At 44.0% G+C, this 18,488-nt stretch overlaps 1 protein-coding gene and 1 long non-coding RNA gene across 2 annotated transcripts in view; one reads left to right on the top strand and one right to left on the bottom strand.

Moving 5' to 3' along the window:
* Positions 1 to 13,968, bottom strand: part of LOC139748954 (uncharacterized) — a 32,373-nt gene extending 18,405 nt beyond the window's left edge. The window contains exon 1 of the long non-coding RNA XR_011712851.1: positions 13,363 to 13,968. This is a non-coding gene — a long non-coding RNA (uncharacterized lncRNA). The remainder of the gene's footprint in view (positions 1 to 13,362) is intronic.
* Positions 13,969 to 14,463: 495 nt separating this feature from the next.
* On the top strand, positions 14,464 to 17,358 carry LOC139749233 (uncharacterized). Its single transcript, XM_071662946.1, has one exon. The coding sequence runs from the start codon at positions 15,299 to 15,301 to the stop codon at positions 16,868 to 16,870; it is 1,572 nt and encodes a 523-aa protein (XP_071519047.1). The 5' UTR covers positions 14,464 to 15,298; the 3' UTR covers positions 16,871 to 17,358.
* The last annotated feature ends 1,130 nt before the right edge of the window (positions 17,359 to 18,488 follow it).

The raw sequence follows: 18,488 nt of genomic DNA, 5'->3' as shown, positions 1-18,488 counted from the left end.
TTCCCTGCTCCCTCATGCGTAACGTGTCTCTCTCATAATTTCCGTAAGGCGATGCTGTTCTTCGTCAGGAGAAGGCAAAACGATTTATATAAAGGATTTAGAGGTTATGTAAAGCGATATATATATATATATATATATATATATATATATATATATATATATATATATATATATATATATATATATATATATATATATATATATATATATATATATATATATATATATATATATATATATATATATATATATATATATATATATATATATATATTCCTATACGCAACTGAAGAAAGATGTTCATAGGTTTATGATCTAAATTTTCACAATCTATATACCATATGCAAGATTTTACATTAACAAAAATGATAGTAAATTTTGGTTCTTGAGATACGTATAGGAACAGTTTGATTAGTAAGATATAAGAATAAAGTATAAACACAAACGAACTTTTACACTAGAGTACGCCATCACAACAACAAACAGACGGAGCCACAAGATATTACAAGAAACGAAGATAATATGATGAAATCTTAATCAAGATTGTGCAATAACTGTTCCGATGTATCTTACCAAACATCATTATCATAAATATATATTTATATGAAACAAGATTAACGATTAATCGTGATATAGTTATGAAGGTTCCAGTATGAATACGAAGACCTGTATACATCATGTCATAGCAAAATAAAAAATTGACGATTGTGGCCTTTGTGCCATTCTGGTTTAAGGAATTTCTATGATGATAATTAAAACTTAGCGGCACAAACATAACGCATTAATAACTTTCCTTTAACTTGTATTTAAAGGTTAAACTATGCCGTCATTAATTTGAGAAACATATGATAAAATCCCAATGTTTTTGCAGTGTTGGATACACACAGACATGTATAAGATCGCATCGTTCACGAAATTAGTCCCGAATCTAATGATGAATAACACTAGGTGGTTAATAGCAAATTAAACTTATGTAATTATCGACAGCTTGTTACATCTGTCCTCCCTCCCCCACGTTATGCTTCAGGAAGGACCAATGCATAACGTCTGTGGGTCACAGAGATGAACCCAGTTCCCTAAACTCCTTGCGAGTTTACCTTGACCGAAAATGGTGACCTTTGGGCATTGACGAGACACTGAGTGACCTGACCTGACCTGTCAGCGGCCCTTCCCTAAGGATCCTTCCCCTTGTTTGCTCAAGAGCTTGTCGGCCGCCGCGGTTGGGAGGCTGGGCCGAAACAGGAAGGATAACATGGGATAAAAGGAGAAGAGAATGTTGACTGAGGGAGGAAAGGGAAGAAAAAATTGCTGTAGATAAATATTAACGTTTTACGTTTTTTTGTTTTTCTGATATCATGTTAACTGAACTGGGAAAGTTTAGTACTCTCAGATTTTGGTTTTTGGGCAGTCATCTCGCTCTTTTGTGACGTTTGGATAATACACTTACTGTATTTATGACGTTTGGATAATACACCTACTGTATTTATGACGTTTGGATAATACACTACTGTATTTAGTTGTAGTTTTTGTCTTCCTAATGATGTTTATATTTTCTTCCCGGTATTTGAGTCTCACATCTGAATACTGATACATATAAATCTGTTACTTCCTTGGATTCCTTGTCGGTAATATTCTTCGATAGATATCCTGACTATATTGCATTAAGTCACTATTTCATTCACCACGACATAAATGTTCTATATGAACACCACACGTTGACTGATAGTGAGGGGGAGGAAGTGCCCGGAATATATGCTGAGATATCATACACTTCTTGTCGGAAGTTCCACGACTTACTGTGTCACCGGAACACATATGAAGATATGAGAGATATGATCAATATATCATCATACTTAATCACTGTTTACCTCGTCAGCGATGTAGCGCCAGGAAACAGACGAAGAATGGCCCATCCACACACACACACATATATATATATATATATATATATATATATATATATATATATATATATATATATATATATATATATATATATATATATATATATATGCATTATTCACATCGATCATTTCAAAACCACCCAAGCAATTGATCATTCATTCCCTGCAGCGTTCGCCGATGAATGGTATCTGGTCATCAGTTTAAGGCTATAAAGGTTTGATACTTTTTGGCAGAGACGAAGGAGGTTACCACTACCTTGCCTCATGGTATGTATGATGGATCTTCTTAAGGAAATCAGGGACTGAAGGTCTCCAGAAATCACCGTCGTGTCCGACTTCCTCAGCTAGTTTGGTAGAATTATCTGTCTTCATCATTGTTATGAAAGTTGCACTGACCAAGAATCCAGGTACTCTTGACTTTGTGGCCATGATGCCTATATATCTTGTTCTCACTGAAGACATCGAATCAGAAAAAAAAAGAAATATTTGTCGCATTTAGCATTAATGGCAGAGTCGATCGCATTTTTCAGTTGTAAACAATCATGCAGTGAACACCGATTGTAAGCTTTGGCGAACGAAACCTGAGCGAATATAATGAGTCACTTGATCACTCACGAATACTCACACATTATTCACTCACAGAAGAGTTGCATGTATCAGAAGTGTGTATCCTTGAGAAACAAGTTAGTTAGTTACTACCGAACTTCTACTTCGGAAACACACAAACAAAAATTGACATCCTCCTGAAACTGCTGACTGAGCAACATGAACAGAAAATACACACCAATCATCTAAAAGTTTTGACAACAAGGATCTGTGCTGAGTGCTGCTTAGCAGCTAAATCACTGCACTGTGCATGACTTTCACTTCACTGTAATAACAACATCCACGTATGAAGGACAGCATCTCTTGCTGTCTCGATGGTTTCAGAATAGTTCAGCTCAAGAGTAGAAAGTCATCACAACTCACACAACACAACATGTTAAGATCTTCTCCTCAGATGCATACGTCTTATAGTTTGTGTTTGGTCTAGAAACATTCACTGTGTTTCTTGATTTCATTAAGCATCTTGATAGAGAAAGGATAGTTTGAAACCTTTGCTTCTCGCCAACACGGAAAATATCATACCACACCGTATAGATGATGCATCGCATTATACGCTGCCTTACAGAATGACTGCGTTATGTTACTGGAACATGCGTGATGAACGGAATTATGCTTCAAATAACGATGATACATACTATTCAACGTCAATGGCCATATATGCAATTAGTGCGTGTATGAACTTTAGAATTAAGTCAAACACATGAAGGTAGTTAAGTTTTTCCGATTGGTGGCTGACACTTGACGATGGCAGGTTGAATGACCTGGGCACTGGATAAGCCTGAAGTCCTAATAACCAACCATTCAACCTAAAGTATCCTATAGCATCTGCTAGAGTCCTACGAAATCCTTCAATGCCTCATGAATGTAACACCATTCTGAAATATCCCTCATTACGCTGCTACACTGTTACTGGAATAAGCAGTAAACTTACAGTGATTAATGCATGACATTCATCTCCTAAGACGTCTTCGCTCTACCATTCCTCCTTGAATTACACATCAGGTAAAAATTTCTTAAGTGTCTGTCGTAAATATGATATCCCTTACGGCTCCCTCCACCACCCTCCTGGGACGGCGGGGATGTGGAGGGGACGGGATAGAAGGCGTCTAAGTAAACACGACTCCAACGCAAAACTACCTAATTGGCCCAACCCTCCTGGTGCACCACCACACAAGCCCTCACTCCCGCGGCCACAAGGGCTCGGTGTCTGAGGGTAACTCATTCATTTCTTAGTTGCTCCACCACAACGAATTTTAACATCATTTTTCCTTTCCATTCCTTTTGTTTATCTTCTATTTTTACCTTACTTTCGGGAGGGAAATTGAGGCTTAAATAGGTTTGGGTTTCTTTTTTCTTGTGTAAATAACTGATTTTTTTTTTCAATTTAGCTGTTGCTATGTACAGCATTTGTTACTCGTCGTCTGTGTTTTAGCGATTCATTGTGGATTAACTTATTTCTAGCTATACATTACGTGCTAATCTATGCCGCTGGATGTATTGATCTAAGATAACAGGTGTTGGGCAGAGGTTATGATAACAGGGGGGCGTGTTGTAGAGGATCATCTGGCACAGTGTGCATTAAGCTGCAAAGGGATTGCGACACAGAAACCTGACGTGATTATCTGTTTCTCTTCTGTGCTCCACAAAAGTCACAATCCTTGACCCAGAAGCCATTTCAGCTTTCATCATTCCAGCCGTCCAGTCTCCTGTATTCCAGTGTTCCAGTTGGCAACATTTCCATACGATAATTACCTCTCAACTCCAGCCTCGCTCAGCCCTGGGTATGAATGCTCGCTCGACCTCCTCTCACCAATGGTATATTCATCTTTTCATTCCATATATATATATATATATATATATATATATATATATATATATATATATATATATATATATATATATATATTCATAAGTAGATTAAGAGAAAAATAAAGGAAGAAAATATGTAGTTGATGACCTCCTTCTCAATTCTCGAATATCAATGTTGCTAATGATTCCCAGTAGTCTGTGATTCCCACGTCTTAATTCCAAGTGATCTGTGATTCCCAGTTCTTAATTCCTAGGACGGTCCAGTTACCGCTCCGCAACCTCCAGGTTTTTTTTTAAAGAATGTTTCATTCCTGAACACAATGTTCCAATACTAACCTCCAGCAGGGGAGGGGAAGGGAGGGGAGGGGGTTAGGTTGGGTTGGGTCTGGGCCGTGGTCACGTGCCAATAGACTGGTCGAGGGAGAGACAGGAGGAGGCCTCAGACCAGGTGTCATATGGCTGATGACAGGCGTGACAAAGCGCAACGGGACGTGACAGAAGACGTGAGATATGACAAATGAAAGTTCGACGCATGTGCAGAGAGCGGGGGATGGGATGGGGGAATGGGCAGTCCATAGTTTGCGCTGTCCTGCTTGGGTGTTCTTCAGCATCTTAAACATCAGTTGGATAATTGGTTCATGGTGGTTCCTGATTGGTCTAAGGCGAGAAGAGAGGGTTGCTCGATTATCTCCGTAATTTCCTTGTTAGTTTTCTACCTTATGGCTGGGTAGTTATTTGGATTTCTGGCAAATCACCTGCTTGGGTCATTAAGGCCGTGAGCGTCAACTTCTTACCATCCAGTCGAATAAACACCTTCTTCCTCAAACTATACAGACCCTTACTGCATACACAGCTCTTGTATCAGTACGTATCCATGAACTGAAGAAATACGTAATACAAGAAAAAAAAAATTCTGTAAAAATCTACTTAAATTTGTTTTTCAAATTAGGTTTCATATATTCATTTCTTGACGGAGTTGAGAATGATACACACACAAGAGGCAATGACATGTTCTAATTACGTTTATCCTGTCCACCGCATTCAGTAGTACCCAACGCACCAGGATTAAATGTCCCCACACGACACTTCATAAACCACACATGGTCCTTCCTCTCCCCACACCCGCGACCCCCCCAGTCACCACCACCCCACACACCCATCTTCTCCCCCCCCCTCCTCCTCGTTCATGACAGAGGAGGGACAGTTCCCGTGAGTGATCATGGCCGCGGGGGTCGAAGGTGTTCTGCTAACTTCATTGGTGGCTGGTGGTGTAGGGTCCAAGTCTCCTACCTCGTCCCCTCCCATCCTCTCTTCCTCATCCACTGCTCCTTGATTATCTCCGTGTCACTCCTGCTTTCCTTGCATTTTTTAACCCATTTTCCTACATCAATAACCTCTGGTGATATACAATACATCTTCCATTCATGATAGAGGTTATCATTTCTCTAGCCCCATCTCATTAGCTATGATTGCTACGACAATGCAAGACGACAGAATACAGGAAACGACACGTAAACAGACGCACGAGTGACTAACATTTACATGGGAGATAATTTGCCTTAGTTACCCTTGTTGCAAACAGGAACGAGACTACACCACTCAATGACCTCCGACCTCTCGACCCAAGACATACGAGACGTGCAATTTTGCAGTTCGTGAATTTATAGATACTGCACCGCTTAATGGTGGTTAAGAGATCGTTTAAGTCTCGCAGATGGACATAATGACGCTGGGGAGGTGGTCTTCGTCTCCCAGCTGGCAACGGTGATGTAGAGGAGATCATCTGTATCTCGCAGCTGGTTTCACTGATACAGAGGTGGTCGTACAAACCTCCCAGCTGGTAACACTGACACGGAAATCACCCACGTCTCTCATCTGGTAACAGTGGGTAAAGGATAGCTGGCGTACCGCACCTCATCTTTCACACCGACCGCTCCAACAGCCTATTATTCCTCACTGACAACCCCCTTTCCTCCCCTCTGCCCCAGGTGCCAGTCCCCTCTCCCATTCTCTCCCCTTCATGGGTCACATGTAGGGGTCAGGAAGGTCAAAGAAGGCACTGGACATGAACTTATACTAATTTGTGCCAAGGAAGGTCGGTGCTACCAGGAACATTGAAAGAGGATATGTCGTTCATTGAACCACCACGTGTCATACGATGTCCCACACAAGAGGGTGTCCGAGTCTATTATTACAGAGATTTCAATCTTCCTAAGTTATCCTTTCAGAAATGGAAAAGCCTTTATAAAACGGAATTTTTGCAAACATTCGTCAAAGGTAAGTATAACGAAAGGATGCGTGCTATATCAGGAGGAACACCATAAAGGGAGTAACAATAAGGGAGGAGTACCAGTAAGGGAGGAACACCACCAAGGGAGGAGTACCACAAAAGGAGTACAACAAGGAGGAGGGGAAGCACCACAAAGGGAGGGTAAGGTGAGAAGGCTGTCTGCTGGATGGGGTAGGGAGTGTCAAGGAGGCGGAGCAAGACATTACCTGCTAACCATCCGGAACGACCCCAGCTCAGGTCACGAGGTGGAGGGAAGGGAGGGAAGGGAGGGAAGAGAGAGAGAGAGAGAGAGAGAGAGAGAGAGAGAGAGAGAGAGAGAGAGAGAGAGAGAGAGAGAGAGAGAGAGAGAGAGAGAGAGAGAGAGAGGAAGCTGTAAGGCGACACGAGGAAGCTAGAGACGGTGATGTCTTGACCAGATGCTCCAGCCAACACCGGGCGTGGGCAGCATCAGGCGTGGGCACGGGGAGGTGTGGGCACGGGCAGGAGTAGGCACAAGGAGATGGAAATATGAAGAGGCGTGGGCACGAGGAGGCGAGGGTATAAGAAGGGATGGGCACGAGAAGATGAAGGCATCTGGAGGCGTGGGGACCAGCTATAGTGGGTACCAGGCGTGGGCAGCAGAGATCAGGAGAGAGCAACAGGTACAAGCAGATCCAAATGCAGCGTACCTGGAGAAGGTACTTTCTGTCAGTACCAGGAACTAGGGATAAGTACCAGGGTAGAGGATTGGTGGGGGAGGGGAGAAGTAAGAACAATCTCAGGGATGGATATTAGGCAAGTGCAACAGGTATGGATGGATACCAGATACCCAGGTATTAGTAGTAGGGTAACTAAACACCATTTACAATTAGGTATAACCACCAGGTATAACCAACAGTCCTACGTGTATCAGATGGAGGTCCAAGCATGAACACCCAAGTGTAGGGACGAGTCATGGGTACCATTCATCAACACCAGGTGTGTGTGTGTGAGTACCAGGTGGGAGTAATAGGTAACGACTGTTCTGTGTGGTGGAGTGGATACCAGAGCACAAGACTGACATGGAGGAGGGAGCTAATTTCCCAAGTCTTGAGGGGTTAAGGACCACATCAATAAAGCTTTTCATTTGTGTGTGTTCAGGTGAAGACAGCACTCCGGTCCACATCCCTATCCCTTCTGCTTATTTCCCCCTATCCCCTGGCCCTCCCACCTATCCTCGTAGCCACCCCTAACGCTCCTCCCGAAGCCCCTCGAAGAGGACTTCTGTGTATTTTCGTTCTGCAGCGTTTATTCCCAGGCGTACCAAGGGCTTCATCATGAACAGCATCATGACTGTTTGTGTTTGCCACTTCCAAGATGTGGTTCCCATCCCCCAGGAGCCTATATGACCCTCTCATCAGACCCAGAAGAGCTACTCTAACTCCTCCTTTATGGCCCCGGTGCGTCGCGATATTCACCTGTTTCTGACCCTTGGCCAAGATCTATCCTCCACAAAGAAAGATGGACGATCTGTCGGGGTCTGTATGATCGCTACGAGTGGTTTAGTAGAACTTCCACTCCGTCGTGTTGGTCGAGGCAGCCATCATAAAAGATCGTGTAGAATACGTTTGTGTCATATACTGTTGCTCCTCTACTGATGGGAGGAGGAACCTCTTGGTCCGTGTGCCCACTTGGGACCCCCTGTCACCCTCTTCTGTCTATGTATTGTACTACAGTCGCTGTATACTTGCCTCCACCTAGCTATGTATTGTACTACAGTCGCTGTATACTTGCCTCCACCTAGCTATGTATTGTACTAAAGTCGCTGTATACTTGCCTCCACCTAGCTATGTATTGTACTACAGTCGCTGTATACTTGCCTCCACCTAGCTATGTATTGTACTACAGTCGCTGTATACTTGCCTCCACCAAACTATGTATTGTACTACACTCGCTGTATACTTGCCTCCACCTAGCTATGTACTCTCGACCCATACTAATCACTGAGATTTTAACGCTAAAAACTTAAGTCCATTTGTTTAAGGACACTGTGTGTGTGTGTGTGTGTGTGTGTGTGTGTGTGTGTGTGTGTGTGGGTGAGTGTGTGTGTGCATAGAACGAAAGAAAACTACTGAATCACACAGAAAGAAAGAAGGAATAGTACTAAATCACGTCGAGAAAATAACGATGAACCACACTGGCTGGAGGAATGATACCTATGTAAACAAAGATTTTATAGTTAGCACACTGTCTCTCGACACGTCTTGTATTATGAGCTCAGCCTAATACAGTCAATTACCATGGGCTACAGACAAGGTAACTACCTGTAGACAACTATGGTTTGTAACCTGAGCGTTTTGTAGGAGTCTGGTTTCGCTGTTGTGCTGTTCACATAGTTTACAGTAACGTGTAGGGAAAATAATGCAGTACTGGCCCATCTTGCTTGATGGTTCAGAGAGAGAGAGAGAGAGAGAGAGAGAGAGAGAGAGAGAGAGAGAGAGAGAGAGAGAGAGAGAGAGAGAGAGAGAGAGAGAGAGAGAGAGAGAAAGAGAGAATTTGACACTAACTACACAATAAAACATATCAAACTGAGGAACTCCAGAATACAAGAGCAGATTTATAAAATTACTTGCGTAAAAAATAAGGATGCATCCTCATTCTTAAGCTACTACATAACAATCATCCCATTTACGAAACTCATAAAACACTTATCCACAACGAAAAGTAGTCAACACATTCGGTCTAAGAATGTATCTAACAAACTTCGTCTGCATATCAATTCAACAGATCTAGTTTAAAAAATTCCGTCCACAAATCTAGTCTGCATATTTCTTAATCTTGAGGAACTGCGTTCTTAGCACTCATAGTCTTAGTTACTTGCTTATACAGCAGATAATTAGCTACTGCTATCATCATAAGTATTTACAAGTGATAATCATAGATTATCAAGGAATTCAAAAGTAATTTTACATCTTCATAGATAGTAAACTCTCTTCCACACACCCCTCTGTACACCTAAAATCTTCCCTCCCACGTCAGCCCCGTGGTTCACTTCAGCTACTATAATTCTATCCTCCGTCAAGTCTACTCTCAGACACTCCACTTCCTGGTTCTCTCTATTCAAATACAAACCTAAATCAACCTCTCTCCTTACATACTTTCACTTGCATTAGATCTCAACTTGATCCTTACACACAGACACTCTCCCAAACTCAGACACCAGCTTCTACAGTTTCTCACTTGAGTCTGCTACCAGGACGGTGTCAACCACAAACAGCAACAGGGTAACCTCTCAGGTTCTCTACCACCCTCATATGTGTAGACCCGCGTCTCTCTCCAAAACTCAGGCATTAACTTTCCTCAACACCCCATCCACGAACAGACTGAACGGCCATGGAGATATAACACATCCTTGATTCAGGTCCTCCTTCATCTGAAACAACTCACCCTTCTCCTTTCTTACTCGCAAACACTCCTTACTCTCATGATCAAAACATGCAACTGCATTCCCATCCACTTCAGCCCTTTACTACACTTCGTCTTATGCAAGACTTTCACTACCTCTTCTTCTTTCACCAAACCATTTGTCGTGGCTCTCTTTCTCGGTATACTTCTAGTTCCCAAGCACCCAACATCTGATACCTTATCATGGAACACGTGTGGCATTCCATTGAATTACTCCTCTTTGCTTCTTTCTTCCCCTGTTATCATTTCCCCATTTGCTACCCTCACTGACTCACCTATTTGTTATATGTCTTCACACACTATTACTTCCTTCCAAAATATTTTCTTTTTCTACTGAAGCTTGTGGATACTTTTTCCTCCCAACTCTCATTCACTCTCTTGTCGAGCCTCTTCACCTTCCCCTCACTTTCTTGGTTCATTCTCTTATACAACTCCTAATCACGCGCACTTCTTCCCTGCAGGTACCGACCATACATCTCTCTGTCTCTCTCATTAGCAATTTCCTCATCCCACTACTCACTTCCCTTTCTTAGACCCCTACATCCCACCTTACACACACACACACACACACACACACACACAGACACACACACACACACACACACGAACAATATCATTAATACTAATATCAAGTTTTCTTTTCCCAAGACAGAGATGACCTTGCAGATTTAAAGCTTAAACAAAAATAAACAAATCCCTTACATTCAACCGGCCCACAACCAGCCCTGCCCACGCCCGCTCCTGCTCACGCCCAGTAGTGCCCACGCCTAATCGTACCCACGCCTGGTTTTACCATGCCCACTTCTACCCACGCCAAGCCCTCTCCTATTCCTTGTCTTGCCCACTTCTAGCTCTATGTTATAATCCAAGACTTCGTTGGAGTTCTGACCTTCCTCAGCAGTGATGCATGATTCCCTCAGTGTATAATCTCGACACATAGTCTATCATTATCATACTGTTCAGAATATGATTGTGTGCTACTGGATGAAAGTATTTGTCTTACTATGTATGTGCGTGTGTGTATGTGTGTGGGCGCCCTCCCGACGATGTCGCTACAGGCAATGTTGATTCCAAATTATACCTATAATACGATGTTAATGAGAAAACGTAATACAGTAAATCGTTGATGAATATTTCAGAATCACCTTATCATAATGGTGATTGTACTGCTCGGTGAGGATGACACTATCTTGCCTCACTTTCTACATTGTTTCTCTTCCTCCTCCCAACGGTCAAGGTTTTACGCCATTCCTTCATTTCAAGCTTGACTCCCTTGAAATTTGGTCTTTATGTACAATGGTTCCGGGCATCCAGACACATATAGTAACGCTTTCTACTTTTTTCATTCCATTTCTACCTTTTAAAAGATTTTATGGGGTCAAGTTCAAACGTTTCCTCCACCCAAAGAAATATCTTGGACTGATGAATTTTGCATTCACGTTCAACCGTGACGCTACACTGTACACGTGGTTGTATGATTTATTATGATTAAGTTATCATTGATGTTTTGATAATAGTAAACATCAACATTTTCAGCGATATCAGAATTCTCGAAACTGAGACCGTCAATAATGAATCGTCTGCTGCAATAATCAAATTAGTAATAGTGATAACAATAATGATAAAGATAATAATAGTAATGCTAATAATAATGATAATAATAGAAATTATAATAATAATCATAACAATGATAATGACAATAGTAATGAAAATAATAATTATGATAATAATAGTAATAAAAATAATAATAATAATGATAATGATAATGATAATAATAATAATAAAAATGAAAATAATAATAATAATAATAATGATAATAATAATAATGATAATAATAATAATAATAATAATAATAATAATAATAATAATAATAATAATAATAATACTGACAATAATAATAATAGCAACACCACATATTATTCCTATGTCGGAGAAAACGAAGAATTGATATTAGTGAACATGATTATACAAAGCCAGTATAAAACGAATAATGAATAATACAGGTAACAACACATAATCAAAGAACAGAGGCCACAATATGTAATACATATTATCCCAGGTCTGTAGTGTAGGTATACTGTATGATACATTGAATGAAAATCGATGATATATGTATAGAAAAAATATATCAACATGAAAACATGAAACAGAAATGAACTCAGTCATGTACGATGTTGGATCTGATGTGGTTATCCAAAGCTATCAATAAGCAAAGAGTTTGTGACGTGCGTCAAACACACAGTCCCAGGTCCAGGTAGCTGGAAGTCATGATGTGAGTGCCTCATATAACTGCTCATAGGAGGGACGAGTTACTGAGAGATGAGAAGATTTCTGAGAGGTTTGGTGAGGGATTTCTGGTAGTGCAATGAGGAAGAGAAAGAAAATGAGGATGGTACTAACTCCTGAGGCTTAACCCAGAAACTCTGTCTTCAACCAAGCAATATTTGCAGCAAAATTATCCAACACACAGACACTCGTGTACTCACTCGTTGACTGGTTAATTGAGATTTAGACCTATCGAACGTCAGGGTAATTAAGGCAGTCAACGTAAAGTTATAATCACCACTTGAAAAATGTTTAACACCTTCTTCAGGTGTACAAGATAATTCTAACACAGTACACGATGTCATTGCATCTATGTGGCCCTTCCATAATATTGGTGGTATAAAGACAATGTATTCTCGTCATGTTGAAATAAAGTGTTATTGTTACATCAAGAAATACATTGTCTTATCAAGACATAAGCCAAAAGCAATACTGCTTAACATGCGGATAATTCTAACCTACTAATGTGAAGAGTCTATCTGATCAGACTGTAAAGACTTAACAGGTCGTTTTTTCCAGTCTTTTTAACGATTTTGAATTCCAGTTTGGAAACGGTTGGAGAGAATTCACACATTGTTATTAACGACATAATAATCAACGCTCATTTCTGATCAAGCCAAACAAAATATAGAATATCTATAAATTTCTAAATAAATTTTCAACACCTTAGGAAGTGTCATTTCACTGGAAGGTCTTTAGTAAGCCGACGATTGATTGGTTTTCGCTCTTACTGGCGTTAAGTTAAACATTATCAGGATCTGGAAGCATTCATAAAATCATCCCTTTCAAACGTGATCAAACAGGACTCATGGAACATTGAATTAAGTTATATTACATACAAGGTCGGTAACACCATCGCCTCCATCATACCCCACACACTACAATCTAACATAACAAATATAGAAATGAAATGTAGCCTGAGCGACTTCGCCGCCGCTGACCGTAATTAGTGACGCTCCCAATACTCATTAAGGTTAACAGCAATACAGTGATGAGACAACTAACCTTTGGAAGATATATATCGAGGGCGACATTTGTAGCGGGCGGACCTCCTCGCGAGCTGCTGCACAAGACGCCGCCACTGAGCGAGGCGCTCCAGGCTGGCTGGTCGCTGGAAGGGGCGGGGCTTCGGCCATCACAGCCAGGCAAGGGGTTCTGGAAAGCTATTTTTATGGACGTGTTTCCCGCATTTTTTTTGGACGATTTCGACGACTCTTTTACGACGGGCTGAGACCTCTCTCTCCTCCGACATGTCAAGTATTTTGATCCCACAGTTTAACGGGGGAATTCGAGAGACATTTCCTCTAAGACTCTGCCGGCCTGACCCATCGTTCTCGGGAATGTCCTTCTTCCTTCGAATTTCCAGGAAGCGTATACGTGTGTGTGTGTGTGTGTGTGTGTGTGTGTGTGTGTGTGTGTGTGGGCCTCCACCGCCCACCCAGAACACCCACTACCACCTCTCGTCCAAGACTGGATGTGATCATGGAGAGGTCTTGCGTTAGAACCCAACTGGCCCCCACGGTGGACTTTATTACGCCGGATTTGTTAAAACCGCTGTGTAAACGTGTTTTGGGGCCGGTGTGTTTTCTCAGAGTCTCCCCCCCTCTCTCTCTCCCACCCTTCCCCTCTCTCTTCCGCCCTCTCCTCTCCCTCCCCCCAAACCTCCAGCGGAACAACCCCACATCCCACACCCCCCCCCTCAACCTACTGTGTTTGGATAACTTTTATTGAGCCGGAGCTAATCTCTTTAGGCTGGATTATCGTCCCGGGCAGAGGGGTTAGAAGTGTTGGCACCAAATTACCCTCTGAGACTTGGGAATTGTCCCCTTAGATTAAAGGGGGAAAATTGCGAGGGGCAGGACCCAGTAATTTGCTCCCCTCAGTTACCAATCATATGATATCAATGGGTGGAGTCTCGGCTCATAACTCACCAGAACCTCGCGCGGATTGGCTGGTAGCAACAATAGGCGGCCACTCATTGGCAAGAGGGTAACGAGACCTCACGTCCATTGGCTGAGAGGCTTGTGGGCGGGGCCTAAATATAACATGGCGAAGGATTAAACTGTTGGCTTAAAGTAAATTTTCCTAGACTTTAAGATAGTTCAGTCGGCCTTTGGAGCGGAACCAGAGAGTAACTCGGTGCGGTGGCGGACGTTTGTTGACTTAGCATCCGCGACTAATTCTTGCGGTGTTTGGAGTAGCAACAGGACTGTTTGCTTTAGCATTGTTGGAATCATAAGAAAAAGACTGTCGATGTGTTTTTACAATTTTAATCAAGCCGGGAGCCACGAGTTTTCCCCTCAAGAAAGATAAGGATCGCCAGCTGATCTGTGGACGGAACCTGCTCCTCTCTCTCTCTCTCCCTCCATCTCACCGGACGCTAACCTGTGTTGATTAAGACGGGCAGCCTCGCGGGACAGATGAGACAGGATTACACCTGGTAGACAGACGGCAACCCACCCACCCCAACCACCCACCCACACAACTCCTGGACCACTGCTCGCCGCCCGTCCGCCGCCCGTTTCCTCACTCGCCCACCTCCGCCCTCACACTTCCGCTGCCTTGACGATAAAGAGTGGTGATGTTGAGTGTGTGGCGGCTAGTGTGCGACTGACGGTGGCGTTGCTGGGGGAGTGAATTACCGACTGGAGAAGTGCGTGTGGTGTAGTGAGAGTGTTGGCGACTAAGTGCGTGGCGGAGCAGGTCTGGTTGGGTGGGAGTGAGTGTGTGTGAGCTGGGGGCCGCCCGAGCCTCCGCCGTGGTGTGGGCCGCGGCTACGAGCCAGCCAGTACCGCCGCCGCCGCCGCTGCCGCTGTTCGTCTTGCCCCCCGCCACCACCTCCACCAGCACCTTCTTCCTCCCTGGCCTCCGTCGTCGCCCCTGCTCCCCACCGGAGGAGAGTCTGCCTCAGGCGAGGTGGACCACAGAATGCTCTGCAAACATGTGTGATCAGTGGTCAGCTTACCCCGTGAAGATGCATACGCTCTTCGGCGACCAACAGTCTTATTACCGACATGCGGCCGCTTCCTACCCCCCGGCGGCGCTGCAGCAGATGTCGACGATGGCCCCTAACGCCTACTGTTACGACGGCTACAGCGCCATGAGCCGCTACCACCCGTACGGCTACTCTCCCCAACAACACACACCCCCTAAAGACATGGTCAAGCCCCCCTACTCGTACATCGCCCTCATTACCATGGCCATCCAGAACAACCCCGAGCAGCGGGTGACCCTCAATGGCATCTACCAGTTCATCATGGAGCGGTTCCCCTACTACCGGGAGAACAAGCAGGGTTGGCAGAACTCCATTAGGCACAACCTGAGCCTCAACGAATGCTTCGTTAAGATACCCCGCGATGACAAGAAGCCCGGCAAGGGTTCCTACTGGACGCTGGACCCCGATGCGCGCAACATGTTCGACAACGGCTCCTACCTGCGCCGCCGCAAGCGCTTCAAGAAGAAAGAGGCGGTCGCGAACCGCGACAAGGAGGACGCGATCAAGCGACAGCAGGACCACCACCAGCAGCAGCAGCACACCCCGACGGGCTCCGACGGTGACCAGCGGCCACAGCAAACCGATGGAACTGCTGTGGGTCTCACACAGCAGCCACCCCCGTCACAGCAGCAGCAGCAACAACAACAGCAGCAACAGCAGCAGCAACAGCAACAACAGCAGCAGCAGCAACCAGGTACCGGGCAGCAGCAACACCCACAGTCGCGAGCAGTGGTCTCTGGTCAGCAGGAAGGGGAGGGGATGCAGGTCGGCGGCAGTACACCCATCTCTCCTCTCTGTCAGCCTAAGACGGAGCCTCAGGACTCACCCGATCTACCAGCAGCGTGTCTGCCGGAGGTAAAAGCCGCTGCCAACACGCCACCTCTCCATGCCCACACCCATACCCCGCCTCTTCACAACCACACCCCGCCCTTACACGCCCACCACGCCCACTTGCCCTCCACCAGCCTGCCCACGTCCTCCGCCAGCGGCGGGGGTCATGAGGGATCGTATCTGGAGGTCGGGTCATCGTTCAGTGTGGACTCCCTGGTGCCTGGGTCACGAGATGTGGTGGGGCGGGAGGCCAGCCCTGCCGCTATGCTGACGGAGACGCAGCAGCAGCAATACCGACCCAACATGTACTACGACGCCATGGGTTATGCCCAGTATGGTGACGCTAGGGCTCCCTCAGTCTTCCCAACCGCGGCCACGGACGACATGACCGCCTGCGGCAGCGCTGCTGCGGCGGCGGCCATGAACGGCAGCTCGCCCGTCGTGGGCGGCATGACCATGCAGGCAGCGGCAGCGGCGGCGGCCTACTCCCGCTCCCACGGGTCTTGGTACTCCCAGCCGCTGGAGACGGGCGGCGGGGCTGCCGCCGCGGGCAGCGGTGACGGCGGCTTCCCTAATGTGCGCGACATGTTCGAATCCCAGCGTCTCCTGACCAATCCCTCCTGCCAGCTGGGCTTCCGCGCATCCTACAAGTACCCAACCTATTACGACGACGCTGCCAAGTACTGAAGAGGAGCCTGGTCGGCTGGCTGACCCGTACAGTCGGCAACCCCCACACCGACCTCTCTCCCTCCGCTCCGAGAGGTTTACGGCCGTGGACAAGGGAGGTGCTTCTCCCCTCAGGCTCGCCCAACAGTCTAGTGAAACCAAAGAGGGCAACCCACGCCAGGAGGGTGCACCAGCGTGGGTTCTGGGGGCCCTTCGCCCATGCCCTAAAGATAGGGTCCGTGTGTGTGTGTGTGTGTGTCTGTCTGTCTGTGTATATAACGACAGTGACTTCAGACCCGTCGTGTTCACCACATCACGTACACACGCCGTCACTTATGTACGTATAAGACGATTATATGTACGTATAGGCTATAATATATACTGTCATATACGCATAGGACTCTCTCCTATGTGCGTATCATGGCTAATCAATGTACCTCTAAGACAGACCGATGTGTATATCTTGATATTTAACATTGTGTATCATACGCATAATATATATGAGGCTTTTTATATCGAGCTTAGTTTCATTACAAACCCTTCCAGTTGTACGGTGTGGCCGTAACTTCTCTTCTGGTGGATCAGTGTTCTTCAGGTTCCCCCAGTAATGACTCAAGCTGGTTACCCTTGAGAGCAGTCGAACTAGAGAGAAATATCTATATATTACGATGTCCCATACATATATATATATACACCTTTACACTTGGATATTATGGTAGAGACCAGGTTTCTTTGCCACAGTCTGGCCTTCTAGAAGATAAGGATTTAGAAGTGGTTTTTTAATGGTTATGATGATGCTACTGTATGGCCAACCCAAAACTCCTTGCTAGATAGCACCACGGTATAAACACGAGACAGTGAATTCTTTGTCTCCTTAAACACGACCTAACGACCCCCGAATACGAAGGTATGACTCGTCATACCGACCTCGTCGTCATACCCAAGGGTCGTACCATTATCTTCAGTGTTTATATAATAACAACAAAGATATATAAGTGGCTTTATATGTGAAAATGCAGGGCAAGTCTATAGTCATTTCTTTCATATGCTTCCAGGTACACATCTGTCTCTGGTCAGGTATCTGTAACAATATATATATATATATATATATATATATATATATATATATATATATATATATATATATATATATATATATATATATATATATATATATATGTGAAAATAATCTCCAGGTTTTGGATGAACATAATTGGTTTTATTGGCTAACGTTTCGGCATTCATATATAAACCATCGTCTGAGTCTACAAAGAAAGGATGATATGTATGTGATTCCTATATCACGAGTTTACCTTAAAACATAAAATCTGAAATGTTCCTTGAACAATATACGTTATATATCATTGCTTTATAGGATCTGGTGATGGTATATATCATAACTGAAACGTAAGCCAATTGTGTTCATCCAAGCCCTGGTGATTATTTTCATATATATATATATATATATATATATATATATATATATATATATATATATATATATATATATATATATATATATATATATATCAGTGGTTTGAAAAGGTTTCTCATGAAAATCTTCCTTTGTCTTCTGCACAAATCCCATGCTTCCTTAAGACAACACTAACACTATATCAACTCAATGTATCAACATCCA

This window comes from Panulirus ornatus, chromosome 6, assembly GCF_036320965.1.
Source record: "Panulirus ornatus isolate Po-2019 chromosome 6, ASM3632096v1, whole genome shotgun sequence".
Classification (NCBI taxonomy): domain Eukaryota; kingdom Metazoa; phylum Arthropoda; class Malacostraca; order Decapoda; family Palinuridae; genus Panulirus; species Panulirus ornatus.
The sequence above is the reverse complement of the archived record's forward strand: the minus strand, read 5'-3'. Positions and strand labels throughout refer to the sequence as shown.

Coding starts and splice junctions, on each gene's coding strand:
- LOC139749233 (XM_071662946.1), top strand. CDS start 15,299: ATGTGTGATCAGTGGTCAGCTTACCCCGTGAAGATGCATACGCTCTTC.